General features: G+C 39.5%; 1 protein-coding gene and 1 non-coding gene across 2 annotated transcripts; both read left to right on the forward strand.

The window, feature by feature from the left end:
* The first annotated feature begins 560 nt into the window (after positions 1-560).
* Positions 561-20,370, forward strand: LOC107226510 (bromodomain-containing protein 4). Its single transcript, XM_015667344.2, has 9 exons — positions 561-857; positions 8,472-8,723; positions 15,506-15,736; positions 16,078-16,256; positions 16,373-16,688; positions 16,830-17,276; positions 17,520-17,765; positions 18,769-18,982; positions 19,119-20,370. Exons 1-9 carry the CDS (start codon positions 741-743, stop codon positions 19,211-19,213), a joined length of 2,097 nt encoding a protein of 698 aa, XP_015522830.2. The 5' UTR covers positions 561-740; the 3' UTR covers positions 19,214-20,370.
* On the forward strand, positions 18,615-18,696 carry Trnal-aag. Its single transcript has one exon. It is a non-coding gene; the product is annotated as a tRNA-Leu (tRNA).
* Positions 20,371-20,567: the final 197 nt, after the last annotated feature.

Consider the following 20,567-nt stretch of genomic DNA (forward strand, 5'->3'; position numbering starts at 1 on the left):
TGCAGTTATATTGACATCAAATAGTGTTATATTGACACGAGATTGTGTAACGTTGACATCCGATATTGACACATTGACATCAAATAATATCAGATTGGCATCAGATTGTGTAACATTGACATACGATAGTGACACATTGACATCAAATAATGTTAGACTGGCGTCAGATGGTGTGGTATTGACATCGATGTAGTTAGCTTGACATGAATTAGGGTATAATTAATTCGCATCAGACAGTGTTGGACGGTCGTGTGATAGTCTTATATTGACATCAGAATTATAGTCCCCGCAAGTCCTCAAAAAAAATTTTCCTCACAGTGAATTCGAACGATTGCAGTAAATACAACCGGTGGTTTCCGTGGACTTGCGTAAATCGGTGATGTACTGGTGCACAGGCCGTGGTCGGCCCGTGTCCTCGGTTTGTTGGTGGTGCTGCAGCAGCAGCGGTTAGAAAGTCCATCGTCGTCGTCGAAGAGAAGGAGGTGGAGGAAGAGGAGGGGGGATTTAGTGGAGCGGGGGGAAGGTGAAGGGGCCCGCTAGGCTAGCGGCCCGTTACCGTTGGGCATCACACTGCTCGCCCAATCACCGAGTAATCAACTTCCTCCGACAGGATCGTCCGAAAAATCATCCTCAGATAATATCACATCCTCGTCATTCCATCGGCACCCTCGTTCGGGGCAACAGTTCGCGGTCTTATCGCACCAACCACCCTATTCAACGTCCCCTAAGGAGGCCAGACCATGGACAAGGATCAGCCAGACTCCCTGGCCACCGTCGCCGTTGGAGGCAAGGAAATACCGCCACCCCATAGCCACTATGCGCCCAGCGAAGTCTACTCCACCACCGAACCACCACCGGTAAGATAAACCAGCACCTTACTGTAATTTCGGGTTATCGGTGACGTTGATGGATGAAGTCGTCTTTTCGTCGAACGGATAGCTCAAGACTTAGTCCTTGCAGTGTTCCTTTGACGGGCTTCTCGTCATCTTACTTCGTTCCTCGTTCATTGTCTCGCATGTCAGTTAGCATCGTTTCATCTGCACTTCGTTACCATTTCGAACCACCGAAGGACACGTAGGTTGGATTATCGCAGCTACGCGAATCTAATACCGAGTAGTGGAAAGTGGTCGCGTCTTTATGTCATTGTTGTCATTCCAATTACCCACATTAGGACCTCGCGCTGTTATGAATAGAAATTGGAGAAATTATATTGTCCCGAATTGACTCGTCGATGTCACGTTTACTCACTGCAGTTATTGTCGTTACGACGGTGTGAGTCTCTTCTTAGTTGATTGTCAAGACCGATTTCACCTCAGGCGATAGTCACGGATATTACGAATTAGAAATCCTGGTGTATAATTATTGGACACTTCTATCTTCAATCTGGTATGCGTGTCGTTCCACTTAAGCTCGGATTTCGATCACGATTCCAGGTACTGCGGTATCGAAGCGAACGAGGTTTACCATTTGAATCACAACTTGTGCCGGGTGTCATTACGGTAAATGCCGTCCGGAAAGAATACCACGGCGCGGCGTTATCGTGAACCTTTGGAATATTCCGTGTGCCCAGTCTTTCGACGAAACGATCCATCGATGGACGAAAGTTTGATGCCCGAGTTGTAGCCGCAACCGGCCTTCTCGATTTTAATCAAACGGTAGAAATCGTTAAATTCCACTTCTCGTTAGGGTTTCCGAGTTTTCAGTCTTCTCTCACACCGGGTACTTATGCCCCAGTGGTTCGTAATCGGGCTTGCCTCATCGACCCTACTTTCCATCACGTTTTCACGCTGCATCGTGGCCACGACTGAGATCTAGAATAGAGAAAGATTGTCTCAGATCTAACGAAGAGATTGTCACGGCTTATGGCCTCGTTCGGAGAACCGCGATAGACTTATTTGGAAGTCAATCGTGGATTATAACCTGTTATTCAATTATTTTGATGTTCCAACGCGAACATTATGCGAATCGATCTCCATTCCTAGAGAATTTTCGCACATTCGTGACAATAGTTGAATTGCATGTTATATCGTCCGTTTTTATTATTGCTGCTTCAAAACAACACTCATAAATCATTCGTTTATCATTGGCTTGGACTCTGATACATTTCATCCTTTGGCACTATTCCAACATCCTCCTAAAGTGATTCGAGAAACATTCCAACATATTTCTGTCATCATTCGGGCCTAATGTTTGCGATACCGTTTGGAATTATTCTACAATATCATCGTTTCAATTGTTCGTCGTTTTTTTTTTTTGCATCCGTCTCTTCACTAAAAACTGAATATAGCGTGCAAATTTACGGTCTCTTAATTAAAAGTGTACACAGTGATATAATTTAACTAAAATTAGTCCAATTAATAGACCCAGAAAAATAAATTCCACATTAAAGCATGCAACTCAAACTTGGGAAGTACCGTAAAATCTCGTCATGCTGCAAATGATCTTTCGCCGTAATGCGTCAATAATAACAATTTGTCGAAAGTTAAATTTTGAGTTTGCAAAAAGTCCCCGTTTTAGCCCCATTAACGCCAACGACAAATGCCCCGAAACAATGAAAAGGGGAGTTGAGGGCGGGGGGAAGAACGATTCCGTCTGTTTGTACAAACCGTGTATCACCCACAGCATCATTGTATTCGCCGTAATGCTGAGATAGTATAAAATTTGACCCCGATGTGGACGAGCCGTGCAGATCGTCGGCTGGTAAGAGGAGGACTCTCTGCTAGGAGATAGTAGGTCATCGCCTGCGAGTATATCTCTCTTCCTCTTCTTCGCCATTCGTCCATTAGTTGGCTGGGAATTTTATGCCGTACCCGGCAATGCTCACGTTTCAATTACCGATCCTCCCGCAGGTTGGGCAATAAATCGTAGCTCCGTGGATCGGGAAATGGATAGTTTTGCGGCTTCTGAGCGTGAAATCTTTTCCACTTCTCGTTGGGGCATATTGTTTCCGTCTTCGCGTATCTACTCTCATCATTTTGCCCCCGATTATTGTAACGAAGTGAAATTATCCTCGTTAAATTTTACGTACCTTTCTTTTTCTTTTCTTTTCTTCTTCTTATTTATTTCTCTTTACTCATACTTTCTTTATTTTACTCCGTATACGATTTCCGTAAATTATCCCTACGATTTCCCGATTTACTCACCGATAATATCACAGATCGTTGTTGAGTCGACCGGTTTCATTGATCGTCGATCGTCCTTCGACTTTCGGTTTAACGAACGATTTTCATCCCATGCGTCGAAGAAGCTCTTACGTAGAAAAACACTGAGAGAGAATTTTAAGCTGAGTAAATAACGAGAGATACACGCACATAACGTTTGTCCGCTAACGAGGCGTGTCTGACGTGCTTCTTCCTTCCCGATCAACGGATCACTTGTAATGACAAATTGTACAACGAGAAACGCTGCTGGGCGAAGCTAAGATACAATTTTTAAGGATCGGTATAGAGTGGAAACACGACGCGAGGTTCACGCTCTTTTACACATCCAGCCTCACAAGATCGTTAACCCTGTTCCATGTTCAACGAATCCAGTCTCTTCTTCATCCTCGCAATATATATTATCATTATTACAGTCATTATTACATCGACCTGTAAAAAACCACATCTATACGCTATATCCAGGAGTGTATCAATTAAAACTAGAATTTCACTGTTAAATTTTGTCCGAAAACGAGGGAAAATGTTACGTGAACGAAAGTGAAAACAAAAAACGTTGATTACAAATCGATGATTTTATTCTACCTACGTGATGTATAAATTCGTTCAATTTTTTGTACCTTTCTCCATCTTTCTCTTTAATTTTCCACCATCATTTACCTCGTCCGATTCTTTCGCGATCGTTGTTAAAAAGAAGAATTTAGGAAGTTTCAGCTCTGCAATCCACATGCATTATTTATATACCCGTAAACGGCGGGAATTTACTGCCATTTATAATCCTCACAATACTTGGGGAGGCTGCGTTTAGCGTATTAGCATTTAAACAGCACACTGTGTTGTGTTATTTCTTACGTCTCGTTTCCGAGGGACGTTCGTTGTTTAAACGCTCGCTAACGAGTAAAAATATTATCCTCAAATACTGCCTGCACCTTGTATTCGTTTTACCTGAGACCGCGTCACGCGGATCCTTTTCACGGATCTTTTAAAACTTTTCTGCGAAACACAGAGACGTAACTACACGCGCATGTATTTATTATGTGTGCATAATGCTTTAGCAATTTTGCATTATGTATGTATACAGTGACGCGTTTGCACGCCGTTTGCATATATATATGTATATCAATGTTCATGTACACGCATCATGTTATTTAAATACACGTTCGAGAACGACGCAGGCTTGTTTTCTGCAGCGGATTCAGCGATTCTCGCAAGCTTGTTTTGTTTTTATTTTTCTCTTACCTCATTTTTCCTCTTTCGTCGAGCATTTTATTCGTCGAATAAAAGTAAATGTAATATAATTGTAAATTATAACTGTGAAGAATAATCAATCGATAATAAATAACAAATGAATAATGTCCGGAAATTTAATTACAACATTACTGTTATTCGTTATTAAATGCTGTAATCATATCACACAGCACAGGTTTTAAATTTTCGGGCTTCTTAAAATGTATTTATTTATTCATTTTTCCTTAACGTATTACGTATATTAAATAAGCTGTAAATAATTGCGATATTATATCTCATATAATCCATACGGTGCAGAATAATGATTATTTGGTCAATTATTCATAAAAATTGAATATCGAAACTTTTGTGAAAATATATATTTTTTTTTTTTACACCTCGCTGTAACGGTTGGGTAATTTTTTTTTTTTTTTGTTTGTCAAATTTTTGCACAGACACTTCGATATTGAAGAATAATTCTCATTTCCTGTTCCTATTCCTGTTTCAATTTTATTCTGTCTTTTTATCGTTGATTTCTTTCATTGTGCAACGATCTGCTTGATATACCTGTAATACCCGTAACTGCGTGTCCGCTTTTCGCGTTTGTATTACGTAAGGTGGTCATACAAAATCCCGGCACTGCGTATCACCGCGTATTTACTAATAATAATGTTTATTTTGTTCGATCGTTCCTTTTCCTTTCGCCTTTCGTTTTTATTCGAACGACACGAATCGCCGCGTACCTTTCAAATTTTCACCAAATTCCAGCAGCTTTAGCATACAAGCGTATCCTCGTAAAGATTTCCATTTTTCGAACGGAAATGAAAAAAAAAAAGAAATGTCACAGGTTTTTGTGTAAAAACATAGAAAACAAAAAAATAAAATAATTCATTCAAACACGGTACGTATTTCCTTGTCTCGAGTTTCTGGCAAAACGGAGGAACAGCGGCTGCGTCAAAATTTTATTGCGGTTCTTTTTTTTTTTTTTTTTTCGATGAAAGAACGACGATTTATTGAATTTTAATACTTTGCGCGACATTTTCATACTTGTCGTTTATTGCGCGACGTTTGAGCTGCTTAGATATGCGGCGTCAATATCGTATCTCCATTTTGAAAAGAAGGATAAATCTGACGTGCAACGGTTTCTCTATCGTCGATCGAATCCGGATAGAGTTATAATATTGGGTATCTCTTTTTCCTAGCTGCGTGTGTGAAGTACAACCGTATATGTGCGAAGAGCCGGAGGCGTTCATTCGATACGATTATATTACGGTATGTAATTTAGTAGCAACCGGAAACTGCTGTGCGGTAGAATATCCACCCGTTCCATCCTGTCCTGCTTCAGCTAATGCGTTAATCGATGATACAGCCTCCGTAATTCCGCTCTTCTCGCGACAATCGTAACGAAAACAGAGGAAGAATGAAAACGAGTGACAAGAATTTTTATCGACTAAATTTTGATACTTTTTATTGATTTTAATACGAGATAGTCGCACATCGAGTGGTTGTCCAGTTATTATTATATTTGCAATTTACGAAGCTAAGTCTTGAAAAATTATACAAGAATAATAAATATTGAAATGATTAAAAAAAGCTTGGACATTGATGCTTTGTTTGAAATAACTTTAAGAAATTAGTAGATTCGTTCGATTTTACTCTACAATGGATCATTAATTTGTTCAGAATACTATCTTCTACAAAGTCCCCGAAGCGGATTTTCTTTTGTTTCGGTAGTTAATTCAATATCGCCACTCATTGATCGTAATAAATATCGACGCAATGTTGTGAAATAAAATCTTCAACGTTGCTAAAACGATGAAAAAAAGGTGTTTCAGCGAGTTTGTAGATGATAGTCATCTGGTTAAAATGAGTCATCGTTAAGTGAAATCGAACCAAAAATTTATAAGATTTTTAACCATACCGAAGCGATTTGACACGAATCGTCGATATCTACTTTGGCAAATCAATAAATATCAGCTGCTTGTGCATCGAATATCTTCTCTAGATGTCTGTGTAATATTGCCTGCCTGATAGCAATTAAATGAACTGAGAAAAGTTGGCTGGATAATATGAATGAAAAAAAAAAAAAATGCAACCAGGCAGCTATATTTATACACATGTACGTTCATACAGTGCTATTAATCAAAGCCTGTGAGCTATAATGTTCGTGGAGTGATTACGTGCGAGGAAATTGCGTAACCATTCGACTGTATACCTATTATAATACCTGTTTACGAAATTGCATAATTACGGAGGCATTTCGGCACTGCCGGACGGCTCTTTTGCGTACCTCGTACCGTATTTTCATGCACCTCCACGAATAACGGGGGATCGTTTCCATTCACCACGCGAATCACGGTGTAAAACAATTTCATTATCACAGGAACCGGTGGCTGGTTCTTAAATCACGTCACAAAAAAAAAAATATCGTCCAAATCCGGCAAATATGTTTATTTAAGTACCTGGACGTTGACGGAAAAATTTAAAGACGGTTTAAATTATATTTTCATGAACGGTACTATGCAAATAACCTTTCGGAACACAAGTCGTCCGTATCAGAATCATTACTCGCCTGGTGAGAAAAAATCTCACGCTTCTACGCAACTGCTGAGCACGAAATTTGAAATATAATAATAAGATAATATTAGGTTAAGTTGAAAAAATGATTAGTGAAATATATTTTTAAATTTTATAATTCAACTACTGAACATTTTTTGCGCAATGAAATATTTAAACAATTTAATTATTTATGAAAATTTGTAAATTCGGTAGACTCATTGAACGAAAAATAAAGTTTAGAAAATTGCACGTCTCCGTGAAGGAAATCAAAATTCTAATTTCTCTAAAATGTCTTTTCAAAATTTGCTCTCTGCATGCGTCAACAACTCAAAAACGGTGAATGAGTTTCTATTAATTAATAAATTAACGGTTGATCAGCTCGAGGCCAATGCTTAATACGGTCAATGACTAATAGTGACATCTCGATGTCCTCTGGGAGCGATATAAAAGCATTACATATATACATACATACATATATATATGTATACATTTGTGCACACGTCTAGATGTATAGCTGAAAAGCGAATAATCAGTGAACTCTAACTCTGCGCGAAGGTTATTTCATTCCGCTAATTTTTTTGAGCATTGAACTATATACAGAGTGAATTGTTAACGAACGAATGATTTAACGCGCATGCGCCAAAGTTCGAGAGCAAGAGCATTTGTTTCATCAGGGTGACCAACATTTTTGAGGTTACATACATGGCGGCGATCTGTCATTTGAATTTAGGAATGTTGGTCGCCCTGATGAGACAAATGCTCTTGCCTTCGAATTTTAGCGCATGCGCGTTAAACCATTCGGTCGTTAGCAATTCACTCTGTATATATATTATATATATGTATAATAAATATACAGAAGCTAGCTGAGAATTTTTTAGAGTTTAATCAGTCCGTTTTCCTAATTATATACGCGCAGTAATATACTGTTAAGAAAATATCCGATATTTTCCCACATTTCGCATACATTATTCAATAACAGCTTTTATTTCATCACTTGTAACATAATTTACAACTAGATAATGTATTATAAGGATCCCACACTGTAGAGCTTCGAAGGCCTCGGCTCAGTTGTTTACTAACCGTGACAACAAGTCAGTCCTGTCATGGCAGGCAGAACAATAAAATATATCCTTGTTTGCCGGTGTTCCGAGTGTCTCGACGCAGCTGATTTATTCGTGTACCATTTTTGCCACTTTTCCCTGTCGTTGTTTTTTCTTTTTTTTCTTTTTCTTTTTTTATCGTCGTCTTATTTTCAAATTCTCTGTTTCGATCATTGTTTCCACAAATTCCAATAACGAGCTGTAACAAAATTGTTCAAATTTTCGAATGTTCGCCCCCCCCCCCCCCCCCCCCCGTTTGGTCGCGTGATTTTATTTTCAGACCTTTTGCAGGTTCTCGATTCCGATACTCCAGAATCGTAGAATAATCGTGCTTTGTTGACGCGTTCTTTCCTACACCTCAAACTTTCCCAACCCTAACAATTATGTAAAAATCATTCTGACGCCGAAAAATGTTTTTTACTCGCAGGCTTACATGAGGCCAGGAACGAAAAGCTCAGCGGTTCAAATCGCTCGTATCGCAGCCGTAACTTTGATCGCGATGTCCGTTGTTTTGGGCTGCTTTATTTTGGCTTCATCCTACGTTCAGGCGCGCGCTTCTTGCACCCCGGAAGCCATCGCAGCTCTTCAGGCTGAAATGAAGCTGCAGCAGCATCAGCAGGATGCCTCTCAGTCCCAGGGAGAATACATCAAGCATATTCAGCCGGAAGCTCTGGTGCAGGTACGTCGAACATTCTTTATTTTTATCCATATGAAATGCAGAATCTATCGAAAGCGATGATGAAAAGTCTTCGTTACTTTTGTTATTATTTGAGGATTCGTCGGTTGGATAATGACAACCCATATTTATATCGCCAATTAATTCTTATAATTTATTTGTAAACTTTAACGATGTAAGAGGAATAGTTATGGATATACAGGAAATTTATGGGAGGAAAATTGAACTGAATACGATGTGTAGATTTTTGTTTTCTTCGTCATGTCTATTCGATGCTAAGGAAAGAAAAATGATCATTTCTTCCTATTATACTGCCGATGATATTAATCAATGGTCAAATGGTTTCAAATTTTTTTTTTCGCTTTTTCCTGTTTGGATCAGGAAAATTCAACGAATGGATCCCATTTCTTCAAAGTATCATGTTTTAAACGCTGGAAAATTCTTTCAGCACGTAAGTTATTCCAGCTATTGTATGAATAATTGCCGGATGCAATTGTCTCTGCGTTGCTACATGCCCAAGGTTTGAAAGTAGAAAGCTTAGAAAAAGAAATCTTATTTACAACTAAACTTGCTGTACGTACAGGTATACAATGAAAGGATTTTTAGTAAAAATACACTAAAAAATTACGAATATTTTTCAAAAAAATAGTTCAATTTCTGTAACAAATTACAATTTTAGTTATTCATAAAATACAGAATTTTTTTTATACATAAAAGCCCGAAGCAAAATAGTGCTAAATTCAATTTAAATTTTGCCTAATGTCTTTTAGTATAGATGTCTCTCTAATTATACTAATTAGCTTCAGCTAAATGGGATGTTTTTAGCCATAGGAGATTCGATATTGACAGTATGAACTTATCAACAATCTGCGTACGTCAGTAATACAAAGTTCCGGTATTCGCGGTTTCAGCGATTACTTTTAACAGCTTTAGATCTGCGTTTGCATTTCGCGTCTGGGATTTTTCACTCGCGATTTCTGTTACATTAGAAATTAGTATTAATTCGCTGATAAGGATATGAAGAATCTACACGTATTATAACGTCATTAGTATATATTTAGCCAGGCCTAATCAGTTCTCAAACTCTGAAAGTATATCTCGCGTACGAAGATGAACAAACAGACGTCATTATTAGCAGGAAGTTGACCTAGAGGTTCGATAATAACTCACGTTACACACAGCATTCGACTCTCGTGAAGAAAAATTCATTCGTTCGCCATTCCCTTTATTCCGTCTTACAATTGATTCGATGATTAATTGATTATGTAATTCCTCGGTGTCATTTTGTTTCTTTCATTTTTTTTATAAAAAGTTCGAATCCTTTCAGAATTTTTACGTAAAATAAATATTATCATTCTCACCCACGACTAATTCACCGGGTTTAGTTAAAGGAATGCTAAAAATACACGTGATCGTTGTGATCGGTAATGATCGCAGATTCATAAACCTAGATCAGACAAGGCGGTACCAGGTTGTGCTCAAGGTGAGCAGGCGCGACACGAGGTTACGTAATTCGAAATGCATGTAAGAAATAGACACTAGACTTTATTCTATGTTACACGTACACACACACTATTCATGCACATCGTTAATATCTAAACCTATTTGCGAAACGGTGTGATTATTCCTGTTTCCGAAGAATTATTGCGATCGAGAGATAGATAAAGAGAGAGAGAGGGGGGAGAGGAATCATCGTTATTTAAATAACTAGGAAATCGATGTACTAAAAAATAACTAGAAATCATTAAACATCGACGAAGTTAAATACCTGTCAACTGCAATTTAATCCATTGAATATGACTGACTAGTAATTGATCAACTAAATTTGTACCTTCATTGTATTTAAGTAACGAATGAACTGAATAATTGGATACGAAAATTAGTGAATAACCAAAATGTGTCGCTTTCGTACACTTTGACAATAATTGATTGGGGTGAATTTTGACGATATCGAACAACTGAATGCGATACAAATGACGGAATAACCGAAGCGTTAGAATAAAGCGAAAGACATACCGAAAAAAAAAAATCCCATAAACTATTCAATATTTTGTAAAATTAAATATAGGTGGTATACGAGTACTAAAATACTATAAAAAGATAAGTAGCCAAGCAAATTTAACCGAATGACCGAGCAATTTATTGACTATTCCAGCGAAGTAACTAATCAATTGACTACAACTACGAGTAACTTAAAACACTCGATAAGAAGATGAATATTTAATTTGCTATAATATGTGGTTATTTTATACGTATACATACTGTGCGTGAGATTTGTAATTACTTTCAAACGTCACCACAGGTTGTACTTTCTAATCCGTTGTGCACAGTCATGGTTTATTATTTTTACGAAAATTAACAGACAGTTGAGCGGTCGTTGACATTTCATTCTGTAAAACTAATACAAGAACGTTGTTGTTTGTTTATAATTACTGTTATCTCGCAACGTTTTAGCTTTGCTTTAATTTTAACGTTTTTACACTGCATCTCACGATCATTCTGTAATCATTGTCTGAATTGCTGATAGTTGTACGGTATAAAATTGAATAAGCGTAGATTCGAACTTCTTCAGGAGAAGATTTTCATCCCAGCGACGTCACGCCAATTGCAAAGTTATTTACCAACCGAGAAACGAAACACTGCATCGGACTTCCGGTATTATGCCGCTTGTCAAACAGGAAACAGTTTTCTCTTTAGGTTAACCCGCTTTTCGCGTTTGTCTATGACAAATTTCACCTGCAGCGTGTGTTAAGTTGACTAAAAGACCGTTCAACGCGTTTAATATGGATGTAATTGGTGAATTGTAACGCAGGATCTCATTTTGAGAATAAATTTTGCAAAATTCACAAGATATTGATAAAATTTAAGAGACTCGAATTTCTAGTCAAATTGGAAGCGATTCCTCCATTTCAAAGGTATCAGAATTTCAGAGAAGTTTTCGCAATGTTTTCAAATCTTCTATATTGGCATTAAAATACTATTATTTTTTATCGGAGAATTTTACCACTACTTTTTTTTTAATCATTTTATTTTTATTAATTTTATTACGAGGTTGTCGTACATCGAATACTTATCGAATTATTGTGCTCGCAACGTACGAAGACTTTTCAAAAAATACAAGCATAAAAAATAATGAAATTACAAATAAAAGATTAAAAATTATCTTATATTATCCATGCTTCATTTTGAATCACTGTAAAATCGTAAAAATTGTACAGATTCATTCGATAATACTCAACGATAGCTAATTTTATTCAGAAGACTATATTTTCTACAAAAACCCCGGCAAAAAATTTCCTTCTATTTCAGTAGTCAATTAAATACCGCGAATCGTTGATCATAATCAATATCGGTGAAATATTGTAAAATGGAATATTCCACGATGCTAACATGGGAAAAAAAATGTTTCAATGAATTTGCAGAAAACAGTCCGCTGAATAAAATGACTCACCGAGAAGAGAAATCGAACTAACCTAATATATTTTAAACTATTTTAAAGCATTTTGAAACGAATCATTGCTATCTAGCTTTTGCTTTTACCTCTAGTAATCTATACTCTCGGTATTATCCGAGAAATATTTAAATTTCCGACAAGTATTTATTTATTAAATATTCGATGTACACTTTGGGTAAGTGATACCGAGATGTCTAATTTCTTGGACAAGTCGGTTAGGTTGGCAATGCCGAATTTGCCCGCAGCGCCATCGTAAACATAACATAACCTATGACCGTCGAATTTTTTATTTTTGGGTTAAATTCGACGGTCATAGGTTACGTTACGTTCACAACGATTGAGCTTGTTTCGCGACCGGCCGTCGGTGGCGCTGCAGGCAGATGCGGCATTGCCAACCTAACCGACTTGTCCAAAAAACAAGTCGTCTCGGAATCAATGACCCCGAATGTACGACTATCTGGCAATAAAATAGATAAAAAGTATGAATCTTTGGCAAACCAGCCGGCTTGGTTAACCTCCTTGAGATCCTGTTCAGAGATGAATTGAGAACTCTGATGGATGCAAGGGGAGCGATACAGTTAGGCTCTAAGGCTAGGAGAGAAAACTTAATAAACCGTTCACTTCTCGGAGCTATGCCGTGAGTATAACCTACTTTTGCACGACGATCTCCGCGAGTCCATCCTCGGCTCATCGTGTCTAGTGGAAGAAGCAGTAGCGTCATCTCCGAGGAGATCGTGCACCGCGAAATGTCGAGAGAGTTTAAACTTTCCACCCACACACATCGGTACTGTATCATATTATTCTTGAAGAATTATCGCGTGTATACGTGCGATTTCACGCTCACGTACCTCTTCTAGATTCTTCCTCTTCTCCGTAGTATTCTTATTCTTTTACTCTCGCCAATAAGGAGCGCACTTAAACCTCCTTTACATAATTTCTTTTTACCGCCGCGAGATTTTCACCACCGAGTGAAACTTTCCACGATTCAATATTATTCGTTGTTTGCCTTTTGTCTTTCGTTGTTTATTTATATTGTATATATTCTTTTTCTGCACAAATATCTGCTATGCGATTTCTACTGTATGTACGTTCGGTTCTATCACGATTTAGAAAGTCCTGTGCGATTTATGTTGTTACCAAAGAATCGTAATATCGTTATCCAGATTGTTAGAAATTCAACAGAGCTGTTAATAAGTGGCCGTGTTTTTTTTTTTTGTCCTTCCGAGTTTCGAAATCGCTAGTTTTTTTTTCTTTTATCTCATCAGTTTTCTTCGCGTCAAACCGGTAAGCTGGTTTTTTTATTTCTTGTTCAAATTCACCTCGTTGAAAAATTGTTATAATTTATCACGCTTCAATTTGTTTCCACTGTTTTCCAACTTGAGATATGCATCCGGTTTCATGAACATATCCAAGAAGTATCAAAATTCAAATCCGTCATCGTCCTAAATTACATAAAAATTTTATTTATTTCTCATCGAATCCCCTTTTCTTCGCTGCGATTTTTTATTGCAATTTTATAACTGCACGCAGCTACGCGTTCGTGCGTAATAGCTGGATGAAGAAACACCGCCCGAAGGCTTCTCAAGTCGGAGATTTGTGAAACTTCAGTGCGTGTAAAGCGAGTAAAACGTTTCAAAGTTTCACTGTGCGAAACGACGACAACCTGTATACGCTAAATCACAGTATAATACGCGATACAGCTGCTAATGGTAGTTATTCAGCAAATAGAATTATACTGCATGCTGCAATGCGGCGGTGTAAAAGGAGGCGGAAACTGCGGAAGTATCGGGTACCTTATACTTCGTGGCGTACAACTTTCTTTAGAAATTCATACTGTAATGCGTGCGGTACAAGAACGGCGAAACATGTACATCGTAAATAAAACCCCAGAGACGTGTATATATATGCGTGTGTGAATCGATATAATTCGATCACTTGTTGCAGTATAAGGTTTCAAATTTTAGTACACGATCAAGAATCTTGGCAATGATTATACCTTAGATATTTGAAAAAGCTCAAACATTTCAGAAATAAACGCATCAACAGAATTATTATTCAGACGTCAGGATTGGAATTTATATCGATTAAGTTGATAAAATTTTGGTAAAATTATTGTCTGCAGGTTTTTTGTTGTGCGAAAAAAAAAATTATACAATCCAATTCAATTGGATTTAATTACAGCACGAAATTTAACTGGGTTACATGTATACAACGGCATAAGCGGTAACGATATTACTGCTAACGATAATGACGACAATCGGTCGAGTCGGTCGCGTATTACACTTTATACACATGCCGGTTTGAACAATGTAACGATTTTTGTATAATTGCATAACAAGAGGCGTACTCTACGAGTGAAATAGGAAAACCGGTATACCGCAGAGATAACCGTGCGTAACTTTGGGAATATCTCATACACACAGAGACCTATACCTCATACATACCGTACGTATAACGAGATGCAGAGATGGTTATAAAGTCGGGGATCGAAGGAACAAACGCACGAGGTCAGTGACTGCGGTACCACAAGAGTCGGAGAGGCCAGGCTAACTGGAAAGTTGTCACTCATACCGATTCCCCGAGGAACATTCTCGTACTCGGAGACGTTACACGACGTGTAAAATTGCACACTGACGTCTCCGTACACACAGAAGCCTCGTAAACAGAACGCCTTTCTCGCGACGCTCGCGTGACGCAACGGACTCTAATTACCTCCTCCTGCACAGCAGCGGCTCGTCAGATTATTGCGATAATAACATTGAATATAGGTGTATATGTATATATAAGGCATGACGGAGGGGAAGCAATCGGACAACAACGAAGACGGTGACGGCGACTTAAATAGCGGTAATGCCCATGACGATGTCGGCGGTGGATGTCGAAACACTTCGATACTTCGATCCTGGGACGATCCGAGGTGCAGCAACCTCTGCCGGAAGTCGCGAGCATATTATGTTGCACATCGTATAAGCCGCAATCTGATTGTCATGTGGAAAAACTCCGGTTAGTCATACCTGGGTCGTTACATTCGTTCTTTGGTGTAATCACGTCGCATTTGAGGTAAACGTCCGGGACTTGTGCCGCTTGCATTCAAACCTACGTATAAATATACCTTTTTTCATGGCGGAACATCGGCTTTGCCTAGATTGAGTGAAAGCGGGCGAAGAGTTGTTGATCGTGTCGTTGACGGGATAAAGATTTCTCGGAATCAATTTTCGACACTTGTAGATACATTGTCACTTTGGGTCAACTTTAGAAAACAATTATAGCAATATACTGGCGCTCCAATGAATCGTTGCTAATGCAGGGTTCTCTTTAAATGGGTTTTCAGGACCATGTCGATCCGACTGATTCCCTGCAGGTCTTGACTAATTCGGTTGAAACCGAAAAAGAAGTCCAGCCTGATACCAAAGACATGAAGGTCCAGAAGGACGAAAGCAGCAAAACTGCTGAGAGCAATGACAGCAACGATACAGAGGAGGAGGACGACTACGATGACGACGAGTTCCCACCTGTTCACATCAAGCTTCCACTTCAGTTGGATCTCGACGATATTGCAGGGGTAAGGAAAATGTTCTCAATTTTTGTCAGCTTTGCTAGTGTAGCGAAAATGAGGATCGAGGTTACTCTGGCAGAAGATTCGATTCAAGTCCAATTTCAATGGGAAATAACTGAGAATCAGTGAACTAGGCCAAAAATGTAAATTTTGATAAGCGGTAGAAAAGGTTGGCCTAATTTAGGCGAACGTCATATTTCAAAAGTCCTTAGGTGACCTCTTATCGTTAGCACCAATCTTGCAGACATTAGAACTTTCTCCCGAGTCCTGTTTTCTCCTTTTCTCATTCCGCGGGTAATTCCTTTTCGGCTTTGTAATTACATTCTCACGTATCTTAAATTTTTCAGACTCTGATGCAGCAGGTACGTAGCCGCGTTTCTTGCGTCGTTGAGCGAAAGAGAGCCGGCGAATTGACCGACGGATCGAACGACAACAGCATCGACAACAGTACAGATCCTCAACGCTTCCAGAAGCTCCTTGGAGAACGCATCGCCATATTCTGCGAGTCTGGAAACCCCCAACAAGAGTAAGAACGACTTTAATTTGTTTTTTATCTGAGCAAAAACTATCTGAGCCTTTACCACTCCCGTTTCACCGTTTCTCGGCCGATTTAACGAACGCAAGAACCGTCATTGATTCCAGAGCTCAGGACCAAGATATGATGACGCCGATAATAGTGCCTCTCGGTACCGTCCAGATCCCAATCCACCCACAGGACTCCAACGCCTTCAACCAGTTCCAAATCCACTCCCAGTACCAGGTCCCAGACATGCAGCAATTGCCCTTGAGCAATCCTAGGGGACTGAACCACATTCCTCCCGGTCTTCTACCACCCGCCTTCCGAGGTCTCCCTCAACTCACCGTTGACATGAGGCCCCCGCGCATGGAACCCCTGCGACCGTTGATGGGCCCCCAGAGACCGATGATGGGACCACAGCCGCCCATGATGGGCCCCCAGGTGAGCGTGGTTTCTTGACTCGAAATTTCGAATGAGAAGTTCTAACCGGAAGCAAGACTTGAACTTAACCACTTTTTCACTATTTCGCGAATAGCCTCGTTTCTATTGATGAAATTGTAACTACCGTCATTTTTATTCCAGGTTGAAATGCGTCAAATCCCAATCGAACTGCGCCACTTCCCGATGGATCCGATGCGCGGAATGCGTCCCCCGATGCCGCCGCAGCCACATGAGGAACAGCAGCCACCGATGATGCCCTCCCAGCCCCGTCCGATTCCAGTAATCCACCCCGAACACATGCAGATGTCACGTATGGTGCCACCGCAGCCCGAATCCTCGAACAACCACTTCGCCGAACAGGAACAGCAGAGGCCAATGATGACGCCAATGATGCCACCACAGGAATCCAGGTCACCGATGATGCCGCCTGCTAATTCTGACTCCGAACGCTCTTCCTCACCCTTCCAGGGAATACCCATTGAGATCAGGAGAATCATCCAGCAGGTTCCGCTCGAGATCAAGAACATCATTCAGCACATCACAAGCGACTCGAGACCGTTCCCGGTACCAGAAGGACAGCGAAGAGAGGTGAGGAATGATTGTGAAATTCGATATTTTTGTTAGCTTGGTTTACATTTATTGCGTACCCTAGGTGTACAATGAGTGTCTAAAATCAACGAATATTACACGAGCTGTTTGTTGTTGATGTTTTATCACGAGACTTGGATATGAGCCACACCGTGTTTTATTTCTTATGATGAGAAATTTCTCAGTGTCAAATGTAGATTCTAGATGACTCGAAATGCTTAACTTTTCCCCTTTGCTTCTTAGGTTGTCCAGGAATTCAAACCATTCCCGGATGGCGCTCGGCCAATTCCTCTCGGACCATTCCCGCTTCCAATTGAGGTGAGGAACCTTCTTGAGCACGGTAACATCGAGGGTCGTCAAGAGCAGCAAACGGACAGCAGCGAGGAACAACAGCAGGATGCCAAGCCTTTCCCAGGACCGGAAGATCAGGGCGAGGAAGCCGAAAGAAACTTCCCGGTACCCGTCGAAGTCCGCAATTTAATTCACCAGGTATAATGCTACTGTAAATTGCCTGAGAAATTGCCATCACTCCTCCCGTAGATACCGAATAGCAGAAAGTCCGAGGAGGGTTATTGCTTTTTATTAAAAATTGATTGTTCAATTGAAAAGAAAATGGCTTTGCTGTTTCTTATTTATTTATTTGCTTATTCATTCTAACGAATTCCGAGAAATCTTGTGTTCAGCTAACGCCAGAACCGTAATAAAATGTAAAACCTGTACCTGCAAAAACGTCGATTTCACGGATATATGCTGAGGCACAGCAGTGACGCAATGAGAAGCAAGTGCAAGGAAACTTCCTTACGCGAGTCACGGTATAGAGTTGTTTTACGCCTATAATTGTTTGAAAACAAGCCATCTAGAGACGTGAAATTCTTGTCCGGCCTGAGGGCTTTCAAAGAACCCGGGGAAAGTACGACGCTACGGTACTTAACACGTATGTATTTGAAAATCAACTTATCGTGGAGGAACAAATATACCTAAGCACATGACTCGCACGACGTAACGAACCGAGGCCAATGGCCACCGTTCTCCGCGCCGCGGTCCACCTCGCGACTTCGACACCTTCTTTCTCGGCCTGAGTGTTGACTATCCGAGAATTTAAGGCATCGGGACTGTCCTACTCCGTGAGGAAACGAAAAAAGCTACGCAGCGTCTATTTGAACGAGGCAGCAACATCACGATACGCGCACGAATTTTCCCGCCACAGAGTCGATGCCGCCGCGTATTTAGAAATAGAGTCAACTCGCACCGCCAAGCGGGGTTCGATAACTGGCCTATTTTCGACAAATGACCCGCGTCGCACTCGGGTTGAATCACCCGAGGACCACTTTCTCTCGAGGTAGCGTGGCCGAGCGGTCTAAGGCGCTGGTTTAAGGCACCAGTCTCTTCGGAGGCGTGGGTTCGAATCCCACCGCTGCCAAATTTTTTTTCTCCCCCCCTTAACCTTTCGTCACCCGTTGTCGCTCAACTTTCCGCGCATTTCGGTTCGCAGGTCGTCGAAGGTCGAGCTTTCCCCGTTCCACGGTTTCCCCTTCCTTTGAAGCCCGTCGAATCTTTGGAAATTCCGGTCGAGGCACGCACCGAAGTCTCTGACGACCAGGCGACAGAACCAATGAGGGACGAGGAACAGCGAGGCCGACAGGAAAGCCTCGATCTCCAAGCGCACCAATCCCAACAGGAACAGGACATGGAAAATCGTCCACATTGTTAGTACCATTTTATTTTTTTCAATAATTATAAGATATGAGAGAGTATTTTCTCCATACCCAAACCAAATTTATTGCTTATCTTTATTTCCTTCGAATTCCTCGATTCGTTTTGATAATTGTCTTCCTCTTCCAGACGTTCAGCCACGTTCGGTTCGCTCGATTCCAGAACCGTTCGCCCACCGTCGTGAGAAGCGCGTACGTCGCTGCGCTTGCAACTGCGCTTGTTAAATTTGCAGATGCTTTCGAAAAAGCTCCGTTATTTCCGGTCAAAGGATCGGCATCAAAGAAGAACAGGATTCAAGGTAACGACGGTTGGCGCCTCACGCACATTGTGAAAACGAGATTGATTACAAATTTTGATATTTCCGGCTAGATAACGGTCACTATTATCATTTGTGTAACGAAATTGTATCGAAATTATCAATCCTTTATCACACCTAGCGCAGAATAAATGGTGAGGATTGCACTTATGAATATATATATATATTTTTTTTAATCACCGTTTAATCAACGTACGTTGAATGAGCCTGGATTTAATCAATTCTGATGCCGATTGGTTAATTTTTTTTCGAACGATCTTTCGATGTCAATAAGATTAACATCAAGAAATAAAATATATAAAAAAGTGTAATAGAATTACACACAAATGTTTACGATAAAATAATTATCGATACAAAGTGTGGTGATCGTAAAAATATCTTCGCCATACGAGAAAAAAAAAAGAAAAGAAAAACGTGGATACAAAGTGATACTTTAAATAATTTTTGTACAGTTGAAGAGAAAAATTGTAAGAAAAGAGAGAAAAAAAAATAAACTCCAAGAAAAAAGAACGATACATATATATATATATATATATATATATATATGTATACCTTACGCCGATATATACATATTGCATATAATTATTATAAAGCATTATTTTGAATGATTCGCTAAATTTGCCTCCTAGATTTTACCCATGAAATCTGTATGAACACGCGTGTATAAAATGTGTATGTGTCTTTCAAATCGGCGCTTTGTGCTTTTTTTTTTGTTTGTTTTTTTCCCCAATATTTTTCCTGTTATTAATGTCGAATAGATGCTATTCCGTTAACTTAAACCATACGTAATATACGTTTCAATAACATATTATAAAAAATGAAAGAATAAAGACAACTATTATATATATATATACACGTAGATAAAACTGGTGCCTAAAGGATAACGACATCATGCGGTCTTTACCGCATTTACTACAGCGTGTACATTTTTTTTTTCTTGATTATACATATATAATATACATAACGGATATGTTATATTTTAAGGAATAATGGACACTTTACTTATCTGTATTATTATAATTTTTTTTTTTTTTCCCAAGAAAATAAAACACGTAATTGGTTTAATATTTTTCCTTTTTCCTCTCGTTGTTAACGGTAATTGTATCGTTTCAATTTAACTCTAAACTTCTTTGATTATAATCGAAACATCCGTCCTCTGTTTATACAGAACTGTAAGTAATACGCATCGAGACGAATAACGCGTACAGTGATAATTTTGCAACTACATGCAAGATTTACAGTTTAGCTTTGAAGTTTATGGA

This window comes from Neodiprion lecontei, chromosome 5 (assembly GCF_021901455.1).
Source record: "Neodiprion lecontei isolate iyNeoLeco1 chromosome 5, iyNeoLeco1.1, whole genome shotgun sequence".
Lineage (NCBI taxonomy): Eukaryota > Metazoa > Arthropoda > Insecta > Hymenoptera > Diprionidae > Neodiprion > Neodiprion lecontei.